At 57.5% G+C, this 16509-nt stretch overlaps 1 protein-coding gene across 4 annotated transcripts; it reads left to right on the top strand.

Moving 5' to 3' along the window:
- Positions 1-149: 149 nt before the first annotated feature.
- Positions 150-16454, top strand: FHOD1 (formin homology 2 domain containing 1). Of its 4 annotated transcripts, XM_069550108.1 has the most exons (24): positions 156-420; positions 8263-8369; positions 8764-8828; positions 9088-9155; positions 9232-9337; positions 9414-9508; positions 9772-9883; positions 9970-10064; positions 10174-10317; positions 10457-10590; positions 10672-10887; positions 11008-11031; positions 11420-11473; positions 12311-12426; positions 12514-13115; positions 13427-13582; positions 13801-13983; positions 14069-14188; positions 14264-14425; positions 15086-15276; positions 15364-15556; positions 15635-15797; positions 15872-16072; positions 16145-16454. In XM_069550108.1, the coding sequence occupies exons 1-24, from the start codon at positions 220-222 to the stop codon at positions 16225-16227; spliced, it is 3591 nt and encodes a 1196-aa protein (XP_069406209.1). In that variant the 5' UTR covers positions 156-219; the 3' UTR covers positions 16228-16454. The 4 variants fall into 4 exon arrangements, with proteins under 4 accessions (XP_069406205.1, XP_069406209.1, XP_069406208.1 ...); XM_069550104.1 differs by lacking the exons at positions 11008-11031; positions 11420-11473 and having other exon boundaries at positions 150-420; positions 16145-16450; XM_069550107.1 differs by lacking the exons at positions 11008-11031; positions 11420-11473 and having other exon boundaries at positions 8235-8369; positions 16145-16450.
- Positions 16455-16509: the final 55 nt, after the last annotated feature.

The raw sequence follows: 16509 nt of genomic DNA, 5'->3' as shown, positions 1-16509 counted from the left end.
CCTCTGAGTGACTGGCTGCAAGCTCCACCAACCGCAGTACTGCCCCCGACCCCGCGCGTCCTGAGACTAGTGTTGGCTCCACCCCCTTCCTCGGCCCCGCCTCCGTCTGGCCCCGCCCCTCTCCCTCGGCGTCCTGCCGGCCCCGCCTAGATAGCGAACTAGTTGAGTAGAAGCGGCGGCGCGGCCCGGACCCGCCCGGAGGCAGCCAGTGGTGGAGCCATGGCGGGCGAGGAAGACCGCGGGGACGGGGAACCTGTATCACTGGTGACCGTACGGGTGCAGTACCTAGAGGACACCGACCCTTTCGCATGTGCCAACTTCCCGGAGCCGCGCCGGGCCCCCACTTGCACCCTGGACGGGGCGCTGCCCCTGGGCGCGCAGATCCCCGCCCTGCACCGCCTGCTGGGGGCGCCGCTCAAGGTGAGGGGAGCCGGAGAAAGATTGGGGGCTACTGATGGTTCAGGGTCGGCTCTATGAAAGCTTTCGGGAGCCTCTCAAGGAGAGGCTGAAGCAAGCGGGTGCGCTCCTCCGGGAAGGTTTTAGGCTGGGCACCCAAGGTACAGGTTGCCCGGCCGGTGGGAAACGCCTTTCGAGTTGAGGGAAACTGAAGAAGATGAAAGCTTGTACTCTGCGGCACCCAGGCTGCCCTTCGAAATGAGGCCCACCTGGGGAGGCGCTCAGGGTCCGCTCCCTGACCGCCTGCTCTGCATGGGGGTAGCGTGGGCGTTTGGGTGGTAGCGGTCCTAGAAGACGCAACTGAGGATGGACCAGCTTTCACCTGCTTTAGGTGAGGTGGGGGCGGGACCACAAGGAGGGGCGGGCCCGGGGCGGGCCACCAGAGGTGTCTTGACGCAGGATTGGGTCCTGCGGGATTGAGTGTGGTCCGTGCCGGGTGAGGCCCCGCTAGGGAGTGCCGGCGGAGGTGAGACCACGGGGTGAGGGGAGTTCCCTGGAAGCGGCCTGGCCCGGGACATCCTGAGCGCGGGAGGCTGCACTGGTAGAAAAGCCCTTTAAGTCACCGCCCCCACCATCTCCGCAGCAGCCGCCGGCCGGGGGCTGGAAGGGAAGTAGCGAGCCGGGCTAATTTTAAACCGTCGGCCTGCCCTAGTTTGCCTGCACCCCAGAGCCTACTCGTGCACGGTGCCGGGAGAGGCCCTTTTGCAAATGGCCCGCCCTACCTCCCCTCCTGCTCGCCGCGCTCAGCCCCCCGCAGGCAGCCCTTTCCGGCGCACTCGGTTTCCGGGCCAGGACTCTGGGAGGCACACCACCACCTCCCGGGGTGCCTCGCCAGCCAGTCGGCACCAAGTGGTGAAGCGAGATTTGGTGGAAGTGTCCTCCCTTGCTCCCAGGCTTAGCTGGGCGCCGAGTTGCGCAAACTTGCCCCCGGGCCTGGGGTCTCCCCTGGAATGTGCCCCAGGCGCCAGGCCCCCAGCCTGCATTCCTAGCTCTGCGGGTCTGCCCCGCCTCTGAGCGCGGGCGGGAGAAGCGCTGAGACTCGGCTTGGGGAGTGGCGCGTGTCTGAGCGGAGCTCAGGCTTCAAGGACAAGGATTGAAGATAGCAGCGCATTGCCCTCTCCAGACTTTTGATGTGACCCCTCCTTGTTCTGCCCTGTTCAAAGGAGCATACCGAAGTGGACCTAAAAGAGGCACCTCCAGCCAGAAGCCACCTCCCATTCAGAATGGGCGCTGGGGAGAGGGGGGTGCTGAACTGAGGCCAGGTTCCTGCCTCCAGACTCCTGGAACTCCTAGTACTGAAATAAGCCTGGAGCACGACAGGGAACATAGTATTCCTCCCACCCCCCGCCCCTGGAGGACACAGCTTAGCCCTAACACCCCTTCTCCAATCAGGGGTGAGTTTGGGAGGATCAGCATTACCCCTTACCTCTCCCTCTCATTTAGGGACCCATCACCACCACCGCCTCACCAGGTGCTCTGCCCTCTGTTTTCTGCTCCCTAGCTGAGAACTGGGATTAATATGTTGTGTGTGTGTGCTCACTTGTGTCCAGCTCTTTGCGACCTCTTGGATTGTAGCTTGCCAGGCTCCTCTGTCCATGGCATTTTCTAGGCAGGAATACTAAAACAGGTTGCCGTTTTCGTACTCTAGGGGATCTTCCTGACCCTGGGATCAAACCCTCATCTCTTGTGTATCCTGCATTGGCAGGTGGATTCTTTTACCACTGCTCCACCTGGGAAGGAAGCACCAGGATAATATGTTAAGTAACCCCCACCTCAGTCCTTTCTGATCTCCCCACTTTCATGATTTCCCACCTGGTCTACCTGAGGACTGCCATATCCCCCACAGGCAGGATAGGGGCCGGGACACTGGGTTACCACTGTGCCTGGGGCCAGGACTCCCTGGGGCTGGCATCTCTGCCAGGAATGGTCAGATGCACTGTGATGTGTATATGCCAAATATAAACTGTGACCACAGCCCCAGAATAGAAGGCCAGAGGAAGAAGGGCTGAGAATAGGGTAGGGGCAGGGACATCAGAGAGCAGGGCTCCTCCTTGTAGGAACTGTCAACAACTGGTCCCTCCGCTAGTCCTGGAAGTGCTGCCCCAGGGGCACAGACATGACTCAGGCCTGCTTCCACAGCTCTCTAGAGGGGAGAGGTGGCCCCCAAACCCAGACCTCCCCATCCCAGGCTGTAGAGCAAAAATAAGAGGCTTACTGCTTCATCCTTTGCACAGTTGTCCAGCAGAACAGTTCACAGCCAAGTGACCTCTGCCCCCATCCCCCCAACTCTGGGCACTGACCCCCTTCAACCCTGCAGACCCTGCCCAATCCCTGGGAAAGTACAGAGGCCCAACCCACTTTCTCTCTGGGGCTCCACCCCACACACCCCATTGGGCTGTGGCTAGCCTATAGAGTTCCCCAACGAGGGCTTCTTTTTTAAATGTTCAGTTTTCAGGTCTGAGAAGGCCTTGCTCATTTCCTCCCAGTCTAGGAGGAAGCTCCTGGCCACAGCCTCTGACTCATCTCCTGGCCCTTGGGAGGTGGAGGGTGGGGGTGTGTCCGGGCAGTGCCTTGGGTCATGTGTAGTGTCCCCAGGGGAACTCAGGGGATCTGTCTGGAGACAGGGGCCCCTGCCCTAAAGGAGAACCTAGCCCTCTGGTCCTGCCTCGTCTTCTTTACCCAAAGCTGCCCAGTCCCACCCTCCTTGCTACCCTTTGCCCTTCTGGGCCTGCCTCCGGAGCCCCTCCCTGATATCCCAAGGCCCTGCCACATCTGGGATGGCACAGACTTCCTTCTCCCTGGGCTCCAGGCAGAGGGACCTGGATACTGCTCTGACCCTGATGCAAAGGCCAAAGGAGCCCCCATTCCTAGCAGCAGAGATGACCCTAGAAATCTGTTCATTCCCAGCAACTTTGTTTTCCCAGCTGTGGCTAAACATTGCAGGGGAGCAGGTGTACTTGTTTCCTGACCTTGCCCCTCCCTACTCCAGCCTCAGTTTACCCCTCAGGAAGAGCTGTGGCAAAGGGGCTAAAGTGTGAACCTGACCTTCTGGGACAGGGACCATGTGGCAGGGTCCCAGAGGATTCTTAATAAGATGGGGTCCTCTGGTGATCAGCTGAGCCCTTTGGAGATCTCTTTGGGAGACTGTAGAAGATGTGATGTGAGCATGAGTCATGGTCTCCCCCAAGCTTTCCCTGGGGCCAGCATGTCCAATTTGCTGTTCATTCTGGGCTGCAGCCTGGTAAGGGACCCCATGAACTTGGTCCTGACAGAAGTTGGCTCTGTTACCCCAGCAGGTATGATGTGCGTGTGTTCATTCGTGTTCCCTTGCCGGAACTGGGAGGACCAGTTTGGGGTATTTGCACAGTTCAGAAAGCTGAGGGGCATTCTCCAGCCCTTGGCAACCCCACAGGCCCCAGCCCTCACTCCACCTCCCGCCCAGGATTCCCTGGAGCATTTCCAAAGTCCATGAACCCAAGATCAGTTCAGGGAGCCCTGGTCCCATTCCTGATTGTGCAACCTGGGGCAAATTCACAGAATTTCTGAGCCTTGGTTTCCTCACCTATAGAAGGATTATCAGGAGAATCAAGGCACCAGGCAGCCCAGTATGTGGCACAGAGAAGGCATAACAAATGCGGGCTCCCACCCTCAAGGCCCGTTCATGTCATCTCATTCAGGAAGCCAAAGTCCAATTGGAGACCCAAGATAAAAGGGAGGAAAGAGAATTACAGGTCAGTATTGCTGATGAACATAGATGCTAAAATCCTCAACAAAATGCTATCAAATAGAATCCAACAACACATTAAAGGATCATGCACCACAATCAAGTGGATTTTTCCCCAGGGATGCAAGAATTCTTCACAAATCAATCATGTGATACACCATATTAACAAATTAAAATAGAAAACGTCAGAACACAGGGTATTAGGAAAGGAGAAGAAACAGTTAAATTATTTCCTAAAACAAGAATCCTTCAGCATGTAATTCTTCATTTTTCTCCATCTTCCTTGCCCCTGGCATTCTCACCCAATTATACTGTTATGAAAAATATTGGGGAGTAGACACCATGGTCCCCTAAGCTTGCCCCTAAATATAAAACCACATGTGACAAGTTGGTTTGAGCTGCCAGAAAAGCCTGAGTCCAAGGAATGAAGAGAAAAATGGGCAAGACAGAGGTAGGAGATTAAGAGGTATAAGCTGCTATATATAAAATAAGTTACAAAGGCTTCCTCAATGGCTCAGATGGTAAAGAATCCGCCTGTAATCCAGGAGACCTGGGTTTGATCCCTGAGTCAGGAAGATCCCCTGGAGGAGGGCATGGCAACCCACTCTAGTATTTTTGCCTGGAGAATCCCATGGACTGAGGAGCTTGGCGGGCTACAGTCCATAGGGTCGCAAAGTGTCAGACATAACTGAGTGACTGAGCATGCATGCTTGCATGTGCAAGAATAGATAGTACAGCACAGGGAATATAGCTAGTATTTTAGAATAACTAAATCTTTTTTTTTTTTAATTTTGGCTGTACCACGTGGCTTATGGGATGACCAGTGGTTGAACTGGGGCCCTTGGTAGTGAAAGCTTGGAGTCCTAACCACTGGACCACCAAGGAATTCCCAAGTATAATCTTTACAAATTGTGGATTACTACGTTGTACACCTGAAACTTATACAATATTGTAAAATCAACATCTCAGTAAGAATAAGCAAATAAATAGAGAAAAATGAGCTAGAGCTGGGAGCCTCCACCCCAAGGCAAACATCAGAGAAATGAGGAAGGCAAGAGCCTGGAGGCAATCCGAGATATGGGCCTGTGCTGACCCCAAGCACTGTCAGCAGGGACCAGAGTTTGGGCTGCCTCCAGGCTGGCCCAGCCCCAGGGTGCGAGAAACAAGGCCCAGAGGGTTGGCGCTCAGAAGGGTGACCCCAGGAAGGGGCCAGGGCTGTGAGGGACAAGCAGCACCCAGCTGGCAGGAAGTCTCTGCTCTTTGCAGCTTGCCTGATCCCGCCCCCAACTCCATCTCCTCAGAACAAACAGAAGTGGAGGCGGGGGGGCAGGAATCATCCTAGAGGCTCTGGACCTCCCCCCAAGAACTGGGGCCTAGGCAGGATAAGACAGGCAAAGTGGCTGGAAGAACCATGGCTACCATCACAGAGAGAAAGGGGCTCATCTGATGAGGCTGAGGGTGCTGGAGCATTCAGTCTTCAGGACCCTGCCCCAAAGGGACGTGGGCATCCCAGGGGTTCTGAAAGGAAAGGGCCATTCTCAACTCGCAGAATTAGATCCTGGATGTGGGCCTGCAGGAGGGGAAGAGAGCGTTCTGTGGGTGTGCTCACCTGTGCACAGCCAGTAGCATGTGTATGTGTGTGTGTGTACACCCTGCCTGACCATATACTTGGCTGTGTGAGCTGCTACCAGGCATACTCTGCTCATCCCTCCAGTGTTTACCTTCACAGTCTCCTCTCAGCACCCGAGGCTGTGCTTCTGCATTTATTTGTGACCTTTTTCTGAGTCAAACCTGCCTACCTCCCAAACAGAGTTGGAAGACAGGGAAGGCAGAGGGAGTAGCTTATTTCCTGGTGTGTCCTGAGCACGTAAAACCAGCCAGGTTCATAAATATTTGAATGAATGAGCTCTTCTACATGTGTGTGATTTGAGGGATCTCTGAGCGGGGGTTGTGGCTTTGGGGTCCCAGAGTCTTCCAGTCCAAAGTGGAAGGAAATATGGCTGTGCCTGGCTGGGGGTGGAGTAGGGTGGCTGCTGAGTCACTGTGTGGGAAGAGGGATCAGGAGAAATGTGGGACTGCCCTCAGCTGAGCTGGCCCCAGACAAAGTACCTCAGCCCTGGGGCCTTGCCTCTCTATAGCAGGGCCCATTCCCAGTAGGCCCTGGAGAGGATGACTCTGCTCCCAGGGAGGGGAGAGAGGCCAGGCCCGCCCAGGGGAGGGCAGGCAGCCAAGCAGGAAGTGGGACAGAACAGGCTGGAGTGTTTGTCCTGTGTCCCATGTCCCACGCAGGAACCCAGGGAAGGGAGGTGTCACCCAAGGGCCTTACAGGCTGAACTGCCAGGAAGGAGCCGGGTCAGGCTCTCAGGCATGAGCAAGAATACTCAGCGGAGGCAGGACAGGGGCAGGAGCCGGACTCCCTTAACCCCATGGGACCGAGGGCAGCTGGAAGCCTTGGGCTGGGTCCAGAGAAGGGCAGGGCTGACAGGACAACAGGGCACATGTTGAGGTTGACTTGTCCAGTAAGATGGAGACCAGAAGACGCCCTGCCTCTCCAGAGGTGAGCTTTCCCTGGGCCTCTCAAGTCAAGAGAACTTAGCTGAGCCCTGCACACTGGCATGGTGCTGTGGAGGAGGTGACGAGAGGCACGGTGCTGCCCTCAGACTATCCAGAGTCACCTCACTAGGCTTCTCTACCAGCATTTCTCAAGGGGCCAAGCATCCTGCCTGGTAGTGGTGGTAGTAGTCGCAGTGGTAATTGTGTGGAGAGGCTCAGGTGGGTGGGAGGCATGGGCAGTGAACTCATGGATGAAGCATGTACTTTCTTGTTACACTTCAGGTTCCAGGGACCCACTACAGGCTGACTGTGAAAGTGAAAGTGTTAGTCGCTCAGTCATGTCCAAGTCTTCGCCACCCCATAGACTGTAGCCTGCCAGGCTCCTCTGTCCATGGAATTCTCCAGGCAAGAATATTGTAGTGGGTTGCTATCTCCTTCTCCAGGGAATCGTCCCAACCCAGGAATCGAACCCAGGTCTCCTGTATAGCAGATGAATTCTTTATCATCTGAGCCACCAGGGCAGCCCTCAGTAGGCTGACTGAGTTACACCCTAAAATCTGGTGCTCAGTAGGCCTCTTGGTGGCCTTTGAGGTTTAGCTAAGACCATGAGGACTGTCTGAGTCTTTGCATCAGCTGAGCAACTGAACTGAACTGTGGGGACTGTTTGGGGATAGAGCAAAGACCCTCAGGCCTGGAGGGACTGGGAGCCCTTCTTCTCACTGTCTTGACTTGGAGTGACACTCATCCCTCCCTGAGCTAGGTTTGCACCTCCCAGCATTCTTTTTTTTTTTTCTCCCAACATTCTTAACATTTTATCCTTGGACTTGAATGCTTGTGGCTGCAACTTATCACCACACAGAGCTGTGAACTTCCTTGAAGGCAGGAACTTCCTCCTATCTTGTCTCCATCCCCCTTCCTCATTCACGTGCATTAGCTCAACAACCATTTAGGGAGCATTTGCTGTGCCCCAGATGTGTGCTAGGCTCTGCAGATGTCATATGGACAAGACAGACATGGTGCCTGGACTCGAGTACTGACAGTTAGTGGGGAGGGATCCTAGTGCCTAGGATGTGCTGATGCCATGTGGAAGGCCTCAGAGGAGGGTCCACAAAAGGGCTGGAGGGATTTACATAGCAATGGCTAGAGGAGTCCAAGAAGGCTTTGCAAAAAGGCATTATCTGAGAATTCCCTGGTGGTTCAGTGGTTAGGACTCTGCGTTTTCACTGCCGAGAGTGCAAGTTCAAACTCTGATCAGGGAACTAAGATTCTGCAAGCTGCACGGGCACAGCCCCAAAAAAGCATTATCTAATCAGAAACCTAAAAAGTTGGGGTAGGTGTGAGCCACAAGAAAGCTCTTTGCATGGGTTTTGCACCTAGTAGGCCCAAGAGAACTGACTGCTCAGGGAATGCATAGCTGCAGTGCAGGCCTCTGCTAGTACCCTGGGTGGGGATATAGGAGGTCATGGGGTCTCCATGCATACCCCTGCCACCTCTTCCCCAGCCCTGACAGCTGGTCCCTTTGCCCCCAGCTCGAGGACTGTGCCCTGCAAGTGTCTCCATCTGGATATTACCTGGACCCTGAGCTGTCCCTGGAAGAGCAGCGGGAGATGTTGGAGGGCTTCTTTGAAGAGATCAGGTCAGAGCGGATGGGGTCAGGAAGGCAAGGCTGGCTCCCACCCTTGCTGCCATGCTGGAGGGGCTGGCTCAGGGGTCAGCGGCAAAGACACCTGATCTCTAGCCAGGGCTGTGGGTCACTTCCTGCTGCCCAGGGGAACCATGCCAGGGGAATCCCAAGGCCTGGCCAGTGTTACCTGCTGCCTGGGATGGGAGTGGGGGCTCACCCACATAACTGAGATGCCTGCGTTTGCACAAACCCTCCTATCTGGACAACCCCTGGGCTCGGAAAAGCAGCTGGCGAGGAAGGAGCTGGGCCAGGGTTGGCATGCGGGGAGGTCTTTGGCTGCCTTGGCATGGATGGAGGGACCTCAGGGAAAGGGCTGAGAACTGCTCACTGGGCTCCTTGATTCCAGCAAAGGGCGGAAGCCTACTCTGATCCTGCGGACCCAGCTCTCCGTGAGGGTCAATGCCATCTTAGGTGAGTGTGTGAGGATATCAGCATATCCAGCAATTATACCCCCCTCATACACCCCGCTTCCCAGTTGGCTCAGTTTCTTTCAGGCCTGTGCTGGACAGTGGACAGGACAGATGAGAGGCGGGATGTTTCCCCTCCTATTCCTGTCCTGACCCCTTCTCCCAGGGCCAGGGCAGCTGCTAGACTGTGATAGGTGCTGCCCAGAGTCGGGGAGTTGTGGTTGTGTCCCCTTGAGATTTCCATGCACACCTACCCCTTGCAGAAAAGTTGTATGGCTCCAGTGGCCCTGAGCTCCGCCGCTCCCTCTTCTCACTAAAGCAGATCTTCCAGGTGAGGCTCAGAGGTGGGCCAGGGGTGGGCATCCAGGCCCAGCCCCATCCCCCTAAACTCCCCTTGGTGCCCCCAGGAGGACAAGGACCTGGTGCCTGAATTTGTGCACTCTGAGGGGCTGAGTTGCCTGATCCGCGTGGGTGCCGCTGCTGACCACAACTACCAGAGCTACATCCTCCGAGGTTAGCCCCACCCTTCTCCTGTGATCCCTGCCATCAGTGACCCCTTCCTGACCTCTTCTTGTCCCTGTGTCCCCAGCCCTAGGCCAGCTGATGCTGTTTGTGGATGGGATGCTGGGGGTGGTGGCCCACACTGAGACCGTGCAGTGGCTGTACACGCTGTGTGCCAGCCTGGTAAGTGGCTTTCCACCCAGCCACGCACCCTTTTCCTACTGCCTCTATGGCCCTTAGTTTCCTCAGCAAAGTGGGATGGAATGGAGTGGGTCTGTGGCCCCTCTAAGCCTCAAAGGAAGTTCAACACCTGGTCCTAGAGATGGCTTTTTCTGCTTAGACTGTCCTCTCTGGGTCCAGCCCCCCGGAGCCCTTTCCCCTCCCCACCAGGAGCCAGCACAGGTCTGTTCCCAGCCCCACTCACACGTGGTGACCCCTCCCCCCAGTCCCGCTTGGTGGTGAAGACAGCCCTGAAACTGCTGCTGGTGTTCGTGGAATACTCTGAGAGCAACGCACCGCTGTTCATCCGTGCAGTCAACTCTGTGGCCAGCACCACGGGTCAGAGACTGTCCCTCCCTCCTCCAGCGCTGGGAACCCTCTCTCCTACTTGTTCCCACATGACCTCTCCCCTTTCTGGGTGGCAGGTGCTCCTCCGTGGGCCAATTTGGTGTCCATCCTGGAGGAGAAGAACGGCGCTGACCCCGAGCTGCTGGTGTACACTGTCACCCTCATCAACAAGGTGGGATGTGGGGAGCCAAGGGGGAACCCAGGGCCACCCTGGGCCGCTCAATCTCTTGTCCTCTGATCCGCATCAGCTTCAGCCTTGCCCTCCTATCCCCACCCTCCAGACTCTGGGAGCCCTCCCGGACCAGGACTCCTTCTACGACGTGACGGATGCACTGGAGCAGCAGGGCATGGAAGCACTGGTCCAGCGCCACTTGAGCAAGGCGGGCACTGACGTCGACCTGCGAGCCCAACTTGTACTCTACGAGGTGGGCTGGGCCATCAGGGCCGGAGAGAGGAGGGGAAGGAGGGGCTGAAGGGGAGGAAAGAGAGGGGGCCGCCATTATCCAGGGCCCCACTCCATCGACTTGGGCCTCAGCCACTCCCTTCTGGGCCCAACTCTGCTAGAACGCCCTGCGGTTGGAGGATGGAGACCTCGAAGAAGCCGTCACAGGTGGGCGGCGCACCACCCGCCGAAAACCTTCCTCAGAGGAGGGCAAGAGGAGCCGTCGATCTCTAGAAGTGCGCTCCCCGGAGCCTGGGTAAGAACAAGCTACCTCGGCGCCTGAGGAGGGGTGGATCAGCCAGGAGTAGCCCCGCCTCCTGACAGGCCACAACTCCAGCTCCACAGGCCCCGCCTCTCCGGTCGTCTCCACCTCCACCACCAGCCCGGTCCTGCTGACCAGCCCCACCTCCAGCCCCGTAGGCCCCGCCCCGCCTCCAAGCCCCGCCTCCAGCCCCGTGGGCCCTGCCTCTGGCCTCCATAGCACCTTGAGCCTCTTTCCGACCATCTCCGTGGCGCCCTCATCCGACAGCTCCTGTGAGAGGAGCGTCTACAAGTAAGTAGGGAGATACAGGCTGTCGCGGGAGTCTTCTTCCAACTGTCCCTCCTCTCTGCGCCCCTCCGCCTCCTCTGCCCGAACTTCTCTGCCAAACGCGTGCTTTCTCTTTCTTTCCAGACTTCACCAAACTGCTCCTGTTTGGTAAGTGACTGCCGGGAGGTGGGGTTCGGCTCTGACTGGACCTCGTCCTTCTGCGGCTTTTCTTCATCTCTTTCTGGCATTCCACCTGTATTGTCAGTGTCATCTGTCTCTCTACCCCCTTCTGTCTCAGTTTCTCTGTCACTGTCTGTGACTCTCTAATTTCGCTGTGTTTGTCTTTTACTGCACCCTGTCCTGCGTCATGTCCGTCTCTCCTCTCCATTTCCAGTTTCCCCGCATCACGCCTACCCCACTCCCTCCTATTCCCATTGTTACTGGGAAGGGACCCCTGATATCACTGCCCAGCTCTGTGTGGGTGTGAGCAGCTGGGCGCTGTGGGGTGGAGCAGGCACCACAATTACCATTTCTTCCTCTCATCCCCCCCCCCCAGGGCCCCTGAGAGCCCACCTGTCCCCCAGGTCCCTACTGGGGAGGCCAGGCTGGAGTAAGTACAGAGGCTAGCCTGCCAGGCCTGCCATGTGCTCAGGGCTTCAGCATTGCTTCCCCCAGCGGGGGTTCCATGTGCCTGATGCAGCCAGAGCTGGGGGGCTCTCTCAGACTTATGCCTCCTCAGATACCCAAGGACTAAGCACTGGAAAACAGCTCACTGGGGTCATAGAGGTCCCTGTGCTTTAACTGTGGCACCTTAACAGCTTTGACCAGTGATGAGGATGTGAATTCCCAACCTGGAGCCAATTCTGGATCCTCAGCCCAGCATTAGTGCTGGGAGGGATCGAGGGTGCTACGTTGTGCAGAGGTGGAGGAGCAACCTCTGTCTAAGGGCAGGACAGAGACTTGAGTGCCAGCAGAGGCTGGAGGGGCCAAAAGAGATGGGATCACCTTCATTATGTCAGCATAAACTGAGTGCCTGTCATTTACCAGGCCCCTTTCCTGGCATTGGTCATGGCTCTTGGAAGCTGCCAAGGGAGGGACAGCCTAGTGTGGCCACTGGGACAGCTAGCCCCTTCCCCTGCTCTAAGGGTCCTTGTCTAGAATCAGAACAGTGAGCATGAACAACAGCAAGATTACAAGTTAGATGTCATGTAGAACTTTTCCCATTTGTTGACCTAGGAGTACTGGGTTGGTAGTGACCTCCCCAAATGTGGAAGACTGAATGGGGACTGGCCGTGGGCAGGTCCTGGTCTGCTCAGCGCATGGACTGTTCCCTGTGTGTCTGTGTGTGCCTGCAAGTAGAGGCAGTGCCCAGGGACCTAGTAAGGCATGCCCACCACCCTGGGCAGGGGTATGTCAGACACCTTCACTGACAAGTTCCTCCCCCCAGAGCCCGGTTCCTGGAGAATGTAGCAGCAGCAGAAACAGAAAAGCAGGCTGCGCTGGCCCAGGGCCGGGCAGAAACATTGGCTGGAGCCATGCCCGATGATATGGATGGGCGTCCAGGTGAGTAGGTGGGTGGGCAGTATCCACCCACGTTGCCCTGTTGCTCTAGAGAAGACATGACATTGACAGCTGCTTCCCTTTGTCTAGACACCCGAGAATCAAGGCACTCTCAGGAACCCATCCCTGCACCCAGAACACCCCAGAGTGCTGCCCCCCGAATCCTGCTGCGTGCCCAGCAGAGCCTTGAGCCAGAGCCCAGGGAGCCATTGGCCCCACCAAGCCCTAAGGCTGAGCCTGTGTGGGAGCTCCCTGCCCGTGTACCCAGGCTCTGCATTGGGGACCTGGACTTCTCAGATCTGGGGGAGGATGAAGACCAGGACATGCTAAACCTGGAGCCTGTGGAGGCGGAGAAAGGGATCCCGCCCCCACCACCCCTGCTGTCTGGAAGCCTCTCACCTCCTCCGCCTCCACCTCCCCCACCCCTCAAAAGCCCCTTCCCACCAGCCCCACCCCCACCCCCTGCTGCCCCTCTTCCCCACTCAGCACCTGATGGCCCTGCCCTCCCCACCAAGAGGAAAACAGTAAAACTCTTCTGGCGGGAGCTAAAGTTGGCTGGAGTCCGTGGAGGCTCTGGCAGTCGCTTTGGGCCCAGCCCCACCCTGTGGGCCTCACTAGAGCCTGTCTCGGTGGATACAGCCCGGCTAGAACACCTGTTTGAGTCCCGAGCCAAGGACGTGTTGCCTTCCAAGGTAAGCACACCCTCATCTGCAGGGTAACCCCAGGGGAGAGGGGAGGGAGCCAGAGCTCAAAGGTCTGAACTGCGGGGGAAACTAAGGCAAAGAAAGGAGGAGGGACTTGTCTGAGGTCCTTCAATGAGGGTTTAGCCCATCCCTAACTAGCATCTAAGCCCATCCTAAGGCATTGCACATCCCACAGCCCTGGCTGTGGGGTAATTGCACCATTTGGGCTACTGAGAGTGGGGCCTTGGTGTGCCCTCTTAGGTTGTTGCCCCAGTTAGACCCTTTCCCAGTCTTATACTGCCCTTCCCCCAATGTCAAAGAAAGCTGGTGAGGGCCGCCGTACAATGACCACAGTGCTGGACCCCAAGCGCAGCAATGCCATCAACATTGGCCTAACCACACTGCCTCCTGTGCACGTGATCAAGGCCGCCCTGCTCAACTTTGATGAGTTTGCCGTAAGCAAGGATGGCATCGAGGTAGGGATACACAGTGAGGGGTGTGGGGAGCTGGGCCCTCTCCTTTGGTTGGTGGCCACTTCCTGCCCCTCCAGTGGTGGGCATGGGCTTGGCATTTCTGCAGAGCAGTCTTCAGACTCTGAGACTGCCCCAGATGACCTAGGGAGGAGTCAAGGTCAATACCCAAGGCCTCAGGCCAGCACTGAGTGGCCTCTGTGGGGCGGTGGGTGCATTCTCAGAAGCTACTGACCATGATGCCCACAGAGGAGGAGCGGCAGAAGATCGAGGAGGCCCAGCTGGCCAATCCCGACATACCCTTGGGCCCAGCCGAGAATTTCCTGATGACTCTCGCCTCCATCGGGGGCCTGGCTGCCCGCCTACAGCTCTGGGCCTTCAAACTGGATTATGACAGCATGGAGCGGGTACTTGGGTTACGGGATGGGACAGGCAGTAGGGACATGGGAGCATGGTGACTGTGTAGTCTGAGTCCCTGATCTCCCCTACCAGGAAATTGCAGAGCCACTGTTCGACCTGAAAGTGGGCATGGAACAACTGGTGCAAAATGCCACGTTCCGCTGCATCCTGGCCACCCTGCTGGCTGTGGGCAACTTTCTCAATGGCTCCCAGGTGAGTTGAGAGCCTGTGGGGGTGAGGACAGGACTCTGGAGCCGCCTGGGCCCAGGCTCAGACGGGTCGTTTCAGAGCAGCGGCTTTGAGCTGAGCTACCTGGAGAAGGTGTCGGAAGTGAAGGACACGGTGCGCCGCCAGCCCCTGCTGCACCACCTCTGCGCCCTGGTGCTGCAGGCCCGGCCCGACTCCTCTGACCTCTACTCGGAGATCCCCGCCCTGGCCCGCTGCGCCAAGGTCAGCACCTGCCCTCTGCTCAGAGATCCCTGCCCTGGCCCGCTGCACCAAGGTCAGCACCCGACAGGCCCGACTAAGGCTGGCCATGGTGAGGGGCACCGTTCCTCTCCCTCCCTCCGAGTGGGCTGCCGGGCCAGGGCTTGCTCAGGCTCTGGGCTTGCGTGTGGGCTCTGTCCTCTGCCAGAAACACTCTTCTCTTGGCCTGCCTACACCGACTCAGTTTTGGGTCTGTTTAGCTGCCACTTATCCCAAGAAGGGGCTTCCCTGGTGGCTCAGATGGTAAAGAATTTGGCCGCAATGCAGGAGACCCAGGTTCGACCCCTGGGTCAGGAAGATCCCCTGGAGGAGGGAATAGCAACCCACTCCAGTAGTCTTGCCTGGAGAATTCCATGGACAGAGGAGCCTGGTGGGCTACAGTCCACGGGTTCAAAAAGAGTTAGACATGACTGAGCAGCTAACACTTTCACTATCCCAAGAAACCTCTATTCCCTACTGTATCACACGGACTTGCTGGTCTCTTGCACGAGACTGTGAGCTTTTGGAGGGCGGGGGTTGGATCTGCTGTTTGCTCAAGGTCCAGGCTGACCATCCCAGCACAGACGAAGCCTCAGGCAGTGTCTTTCTGTAGGGGGACTGCATATTTACCCCCTGCTTTTCCAGGTGGACTTTGAGCAGCTGACTGAGAACCTGGGACAGCTGGAACGCCGGAGCCGGGCAGCTGAAGACAGCCTGCGGAGCCTGGCCAAGCATGAGCTGGCTCCAGCCCTGCGTGCCCGCCTCACCCACTTCCTGGCTCACTGTACCCGCCGTGTTGCCATGCTGAGGATTGTGCACCGCCGTGTCTGCAACAGGTGGGGGCACTGCAGAGGCGGGACTGCCACCACCATCCCTCAGACCCCAAGCAGGACTCAGCCCTCCTCCCCATTCTACCCACCTAGGTTCCACGCCTTCCTGCTGTACCTGGGGTACACGGCAGAGGCAGCCCGTGAGGTCCGCATCATGCAGTTCTGCCACACGCTGCGGGAGTTCGCACTGGAATATCGGACCTGCCGGGACCGGGTGCTGCAGCAGCAGCAGAAGCGGGCCACGTATCGTGAGCGCAACAAGACCCGGGGACGTATGATCACTGAGGTGGGTGTGCCTTCCGGTCTTGACTGCCACCGCCGTGGTTTTCTTCTACACTCCATTCACCCCCTTTCCCCTCTCTAGACAGAGAAGTTCTCGGGTGTGGCTGGGGAAACCCCCAGCAAGCCGTCTGTCCCTATGGCTGTGAGCAGTGGGCTGGGAGAAGGTGATGCTGATAGTCATGCCACCATGAAGAGTCTGCTGGCCAGCAAGCCTGAGGATGCCACACATGGCCGTCGCAGCAGAGGTAGGACCAATGGCTGCTGGGGGCAGTGGGCTTTGGGGCCATTCTGGCCTGACCTTTTTACCTGGCTCCCACAGGCATGGTCCAGAGCAGCTCCCCAGTCATGCCTACAGCAGTGGGGCCCTCCACTGTACCCCTGGAAGAACCTCCAGGCTCCAGTTTACCCAGTGACACTTCAGATGAGATCATGGACCTGCTGGTGCAGTCAGTGACCAAGAGCAGCCCCCGTGCCTTAGCTGCTAGGGAACGCAAGCGTTCCCGTGGCAACCGCAAGTCTTGTGAGTATTCCCCACATGCCCGCTGCCCACCTTAACCCCATCAAGCCCCACCAACCCTGCTCTGTCTTGCAGTGAGACGGACGCTGAAGAGCGGGCTGGGAGAGGATCTGGTACAGGCACTTGGACTGAGCAAGGGTCCTGGCCTGGAAGTGTGAAGGTGCTGCCTCCAGAACGCCTATCTGGGCCACAGCCCGAAGTGCAGGAGACTACAGTGAGGAGGCACCAAAGCAGAATTCTGGGCCTCTTCTCAACTCTAGGGCCACTCTGGGCCCGTGGCCAGTGCCGTGAGCAGTATTAGCTATGTGTGCCTGTGTGGGTGTGCGTGTGCATGTGTGAGCTCCCTGGATGCATGGAGCATAATAAAGTTTTCCTAGCCAATCAAGTCTTTTTCTTCCTTCAAGGAACCCACCACGCTGGGCCTATAGCAGAAAAGAAAA

The sequence above is a fragment of the Ovis canadensis genome, chromosome 14, assembly GCF_042477335.2.
Source record: "Ovis canadensis isolate MfBH-ARS-UI-01 breed Bighorn chromosome 14, ARS-UI_OviCan_v2, whole genome shotgun sequence".
Taxonomy (NCBI): Eukaryota; Metazoa; Chordata; class Mammalia; order Artiodactyla; family Bovidae; genus Ovis; species Ovis canadensis.
This window is presented reverse-complemented; position numbering and strand designations above follow the sequence as displayed.

What these genes read in the sequence shown, in the direction of transcription:
- FHOD1 (XM_069550108.1), top strand. Translation starts at nt 220, where the DNA reads ATGGCGGGCGAGGAAGACCGCGGGGACGGGGAACCTGTATCACTGGTG. An exon ending in GGCTTCTTTGAAGAGATCAG is followed by an intron (nt 8,370 to 8,763) that starts GTCAGAGCGGAT and finishes CCTTGATTCCAG; the next exon opens with CAAAGGGCGGAAGCCTACTC. An exon ending in CACTAAAGCAGATCTTCCAG is followed by an intron (nt 9,156 to 9,231) that starts GTGAGGCTCAGA and finishes TGGTGCCCCCAG; the next exon opens with GAGGACAAGGACCTGGTGCC.